Below are 6,000 nucleotides of genomic sequence, written 5' to 3'. Positions count from 1 at the left end.
GGAAAAGGACTTTTCACATGTGTGCCTACAACACCTTGTGTTCCCGGAAGGATCAGTTATAGCCAGCAAAGAAACTCCACGTCCTCATATTGAATTTTCAAGAGAGACCGATTTGATGGACATGTGGTGAAACAACGCAGTGATACTGCAAGAGATGCTCAGGTGGAGTAGTTGCCGGCCTTGATCACCAGGCTAAACCCGCCTGTTGCTACAACCCACCATCACCACCACATCAAGAATACGAAGACTTGCAGAAGCATTTCTTTTATTGGAAAATATACCCATTGGGTAGTTGTCAGATACAACTAAAATGATAACAATAAATGAATATATATATATATATATATATATATATATATATATATATATATATATATATATATATATATATATATAGGAAAGCATACCCACTGGGTAGTTGTCAGAAACGGTGCTAACAATATTGTTGTCAGAAAGTGCTAACAATAAACTGAAATATATAACTCTTTTGCAAAAATATGAATAAACAACAATATATATAATAAACATGAAATAGGTCCTGCAACTCCAGCAGTTGTCTGCAATGTGATGCTAAGTATATTTTGTTAATAAATAAGTTGAACAGCAACATAGTCAAACATGCGGGAAAGCTGTCTGATGTGTCATTAAAGAATGAAGTAAATATATGTATATATATATATATGTATATATGCACCTTATAATACAGGGCATCTACCATGTCATAGCAGTTGCAACATAGATTGTAAAAAAGAGGGGGGGGCAGAGGCAAGACACGAAGCTTTTGTGAAAGCATACAAAGCTGAAAAGAGAGTAGCGATGGCAGCTGGTCAGTAAGCACCAACAAAGATGACTAGAATGCAACTATCCGATGCATGATTTCGGTGACTCTCAAAAGGCTTCTATGGCCTGGACTATACGCAGGGCTTCCTGTCGTGTTGTTTCTGCAATGCTGCTGGTCTGAAACACATCGAAGCGAGGGTGCACCATTGTGAGCATAAAAACGTATTGCCATACTCTGCACAAATACAAGTTTTATAGTGTGTATGATTAGCAGATTAGAAAAGCACCTCATGTTCATAACCATAACACTGTTGTAGATAGCACATCACCAGTTCAACCAATTATGTGCGTTACAGGTGGATTTGGGTTAGTTGCTTTTCTCCAAGTCATTTAAACTTCCCCGGTCAAGTGTTGCAGTTGCTTGGGCTTGCTGGCATCTGAGCCATCTTAATGTAAAAAAAAAAAGGCAGTTATGGCCATATTGCCAGGTTGTCTGGAGTTATATTCAGATCTGCAACTCTTGCCAAACCGAGAGTAAAGAATAGTCCATTAGCTACCACCATATTTTAATACAATGCAATGTTGTAATGGATGAAAACAACCATTTTGACTCATGTCACCCATCTTCAAAAACATGTATTAAAATAACATGTGTCAAAATACTATACAGAGTGAATTTTTCATTTACATGAGCCAGATATCCAGACTGATTTCTCGAATGAAATAATTTTCATGCTGGGCTGTCTTTGAACAAGCCAGTTTGCTTGTTTGAGCTTGCTCTGAGTGGGTAATCTGCTCAGTATCCTGCATTCGTCTGGTCAACCTGCTAGTCACACTGCACTAAGCATTTTTTGCCCATGACTGGTTGCATAAGGAATTGTTGGTTCATGTTATAATCATATTATTTAAATAAAGAATTGGATTTTAATATGTGCTCGCACACATTACATTCATGCAGATATAGCATATGACAACATTCACATCTACTGCCAACAGGTGCCAAAATGTATAAAAAATAACATAGAGAAACTTGCGTTAAACATGGAAGATATAAAAAACTGGCTCAATTTATCCGAAGTAAGATGTCTTTAGCACACATGAGCACCTTTGGAGGTACCTTTGGGGGTACTTTTGAATATAGTCATATGAAAATGTGGGTGGAAATAATCGGTACCAACTTAACAGAAGTCATCTGCATGCAGAATTAAGTTCTTAGCAAAAGCATGCACTATCTGGCTGTCCATTTTGCTTGATGTGGTGGCACTTAACTCATTGTCATCATCATATTTCTTTACTTCTATTAATTTAGAGTAATGAACTAGGAGAATTAGTGCCAAGGAAATGGAAACACAGTCTGGGACGGCAGCAGACTATGTGGTGCGGTGAGATCAAAAAGTTTCGACTGGCGCAAGACTCGGGTAAATGGAGGTAGCTGCAGCCTTGATCCTGCAGTGCACATAAAATAGGCTAATGATGACAATGCCTTCATCCTGTAGTGGACAACTGGTTACCTGTACATTCTATGCATTACATGACCCATCGCATCACCTGCTGAGCACCAATCTTTTCTCTTAACCCTACTTTAACTATATTGGCTATACCCAGCTGCTCTTTCATCTATGCTGTTGTTTCCTCGCCTCTCAACTTCCCGCTTATCATTCTTTGTTCCTTTGCTCCTTGCAGGGTCCTTAGATCCTACTCAATGTTCTTTGTTATTCTCAGAGTGTCAACCTAATTAGGCTAGTACTGGTTCTGTAATGCACTGATCATGCACATTTCTTTCCAAGCATAGCAGCAACCTGCCGGTTGGGACTTGGAAGTGCCATATGCACTCCAACCCATTTTTGTTTATCTGGAAATTTGTTTTCATAATCTGAGTCCCCTATGACTATTTGGCCTAGTATAGCAAAACCTCGTTAATTCGTATTTCACTGGTCCAAAAGAAATGTCCATTAACCAAATGTTGAATTATCGAGGGTATCAAGACAACCATAAACACATGCTTACTATGTGAACACGCCCTTATTTACTGAACGAATCAGCAAATCCTGTTTCTAGAAATTTTGCCCAAAAGCAATGCAGAAGCTGCAATCTTGTCATCTTGTGATTGATTTGCGCTCACAGCGGCGAAGGCCTCGCAATCGATTTCCTTGGCAGTGCAGCCGTGGCACGTGTCTTCATTTCAGACACGTTTTGCTTGTGCACATCTCGATTATTAGTGGCACGAGCATCAAGTGACACTTTTGTTTCTTGCGCAGCACTTCCTCCTGAGATTACTGGGGATGAAATACAAATAAATCAGGAAAAAAAACATAGTACAGTACAACATTCATGGGTTTCATTATAGATGCGATATGAGAGCACAAGTTTAGTTACAAGTTATATTAAAATTAAATTATGGGGTTTTATGTGCCAAAACCACTTTCTGATTATGAGGTACGCCGTAGTGGAGGACTCCGGAAATTTGGACCACCTGGGGTTCTTTAACGTGCACCTAAATCTAAGTACACAGATGTTTTCGCATTTCGCCCCTATCGAAATGTGGCCGCCGTGGCGGGGATTCGATCCCGAGACCTCGTGCTCAGCAGCCTAACACCATAGCCATCGAGCTGCCACGGCGGGTTTAGTTACAAGTTGAGTTACTGAAGTGTCTGGAATAATTAGAAATCACTGATTACCACACACCAAAGCACAGAATCATAGACTTTAGAGACCCACCACATGTGCACGAATTTGGCGAAATTCCTGGAAATCCGGAAGTAGAAAGCGGAAATAATAACGCCACTAATGATGTCACACACAAGGAGGTGGCATGATATTTAACCTGCTAATTAATGGAGAACAGTTGCCTGGCATAGACTGAACATCTGCCTAGCAGAGCGGATGTGTGACGTCACCGTCTCCTCTCTCTCGCTTCTCTTCACCTGGCACTCAGCTGCTTGCACGCTCGCTCACTTGCTCGCAACAGCTGCGCAAGCACGCTCGTTACATGCTCTGACATCAGTGCCGGAGAGGCGCGCAATGTGCACTTCGTGTGCCGCTCGCTAGGGGGCTACGCCCTCCAGGTGGCACGGGCTCGCTTCCTCCTCAGCCTCCCTTGCTCCTTGCCTGCATATCGTACCATGGGAAATATGTTCACTTGCTTAACCTGAAGAACACCAATGCCGAGTTGCGAGTGCCACTAAGAGACACCTAAGTCAAAGATTAAGGTGGCCTACAACTATTTTTTTTTTTCACCAGTGTCGCCACCCATCACGATGTAAACGGCGCTCTTCATCCTTGACAGCTCTGGACTGAGTAAAAATGAAGCTGCTGTTTCTCGCAACCACTGCAGACAAAACCGCGGTCTCTGTCAACGCGAGCGTGGATGGCGACTACGCAGTCATGAAGGCATGCCGCCAACGGGGTGCTAAGTGCGACAGTAAATGCAAGAGTGAAGGCTTTTAAGGCACAAATAGGAATGTGATGTTTTGGCGTTGCTGTCATTCACGTACATTTTCCACTGATGACTACGGTGAGGCGAAATGTACCGCTCCAGTTAGGTGGATGCTAACGCCGTCTTCTCCCTTTTGTGTCGCACATTTGCGGCACTCACCGAGCTTTGAGAGTTGTCCGAATTGACCGATGTGCGGCCAAACACATACCAATTAACGAGAGTTTTACTGCATTAAATAATGCATATACCTGCCGGGACCAAAGGGCAAGTCCAGATTATCCGATTTTCCTAATGAATGAGTGTTGAATTAACAAGGTTTTACTTATTCTCATACAGCTTCAAGAAGAATTGAATTGCGCGTTTTTTAAAAATTTTACACCCATGCATTTTTCTTTATGTGCATGTAGCCTTCATGCCTGTATAATCTGTGTTAATAGATTACACTACTGTTCCAAGTGCCAAAGCTGTACACAAGACGAAGTTGTTTACCGAGCTGAGCGAATTTTCACTTGCATTCCCCAACAGCAAAATATTTTTGGTGTTGAACTAAAAGATACCAACCCACTCGCCGCCAACAGAAACACTGCACCGATGACGTGCAGGGAGCACAGGAGAAAGGGCTACTTACTCCTTCATGATGGACGACTTTGAAAATTTTGCCTTTCAACGTGAGCTCAGGCCTGAAGGTTGTGCAGATAAACTGGCTTTGTGAGCTCAACTCCTCTAGGATATCTGCATACAGAGGAAGAAAGAAGGCACTTGTAATGAAATAGGAAGTCCAGAAGAGAAAAAGAAAACAGACTTCAGCAATTTCTCCTGCTCTGAACTTACTTATTTTGACAGCAGCATTCTCCCACAGTGAAGACAATAATCTTGTTGCTGTTTCCTGCTTTTTCCTCAAATAACTGTGCTCACCAAACACATGAGGATGACAAAGAAGCCAGTGGTTTGAGGGCTGTTGAATGGGGGCTGGGGGCTTGCTCATGCTCAGAATCACGTGCCATTTTTAAAAAGACCCTCACCAAACCCCATTGAAAACTTTGGTCGTGTAGGGTGCTGTCTAGGGAGCGTTCTACCACAAGAATTTTGCAGGCTGGCTCATTATTAAAGAAGATAGGAAAAATTGAAATGTTGCAATTCCATGCTGCCAGGAAGTGCACTTCACTGCCAATGTAAGACACTCCTTCCTTCTGCCTTGACTAGCGTCCAGAAGTGCCATTCTTTATCTGCTTCCCATACTATAGCTGAAGAACCATGTCACGAGTTTGTCACGAGTTCAGTAGAGTGGAAAGTTGGGTAAGTTGGTCACTAATCACCACATACCGTGTGGGTGAAGCAGCACATTGAACAGGACAAAGTGGGGAAAACACGTGGAAACAGGGCATTTGCAGCACTCGCAACTACTTTATTCCAGAACAAACACTTCATATTTATATACCCATGCACCGTCAGGTGTCAAAGATAGGCAAAACAGGATTAAAAAGCAGTTTTTATTCGTATACCCACGCACACTCGGATGTTAAAGGTAGGCAACATATTTAACATGGTGTGCTATAATCGTTGAAGCCCTGTCACATTTATATTTATTAATAACAAATGTATTCTACTGCTCTTCCAAAAACGGTGACCTCACGGTGGCTCAGGAGAACAGATTGTTGACTGATAAAATACCAATTTCTTTTATTAATGTGGAAAGCTTCTATTATTTCTCCTACTATTTCAGCGAATGGCATGTTTTCTTATGTTCTCCCTGCTTTGTCCTGTTCAGTGCACTGCTTCACCCA

The 6,000-nt window shown here is 42.0% G+C and overlaps 1 protein-coding gene across 2 annotated transcripts in view; it reads right to left on the bottom strand.

Moving 5' to 3' along the window:
* Positions 1–377: 377 nt before the first annotated feature.
* The window catches only part of LOC142578948 (structural maintenance of chromosomes protein 3-like), a 100,437-nt gene continuing 94,814 nt past the window's right edge, over positions 378–6,000 (bottom strand). For both annotated transcript variants that reach the window (XM_075688682.1, XM_075688681.1), the window contains exons 30-31: positions 4,845–4,948; positions 378–957 (exon numbers count right to left, since the gene is read on the bottom strand). In XM_075688682.1, coding sequence (XP_075544797.1) covers positions 889–957; positions 4,845–4,948 — 173 coding nt within the window. In that variant the 3' untranslated portion in view covers positions 378–888. The remainder of the gene's footprint in view (positions 958–4,844; positions 4,949–6,000) is intronic.

Source organism: Dermacentor variabilis, chromosome 4, assembly GCF_050947875.1.
Source record: "Dermacentor variabilis isolate Ectoservices chromosome 4, ASM5094787v1, whole genome shotgun sequence".
NCBI classification, from domain to species: domain Eukaryota; kingdom Metazoa; phylum Arthropoda; class Arachnida; order Ixodida; family Ixodidae; genus Dermacentor; species Dermacentor variabilis.
Note: the sequence above shows the minus strand (reverse complement) of the source record. Positions and strands in the feature narration are given on the sequence as shown.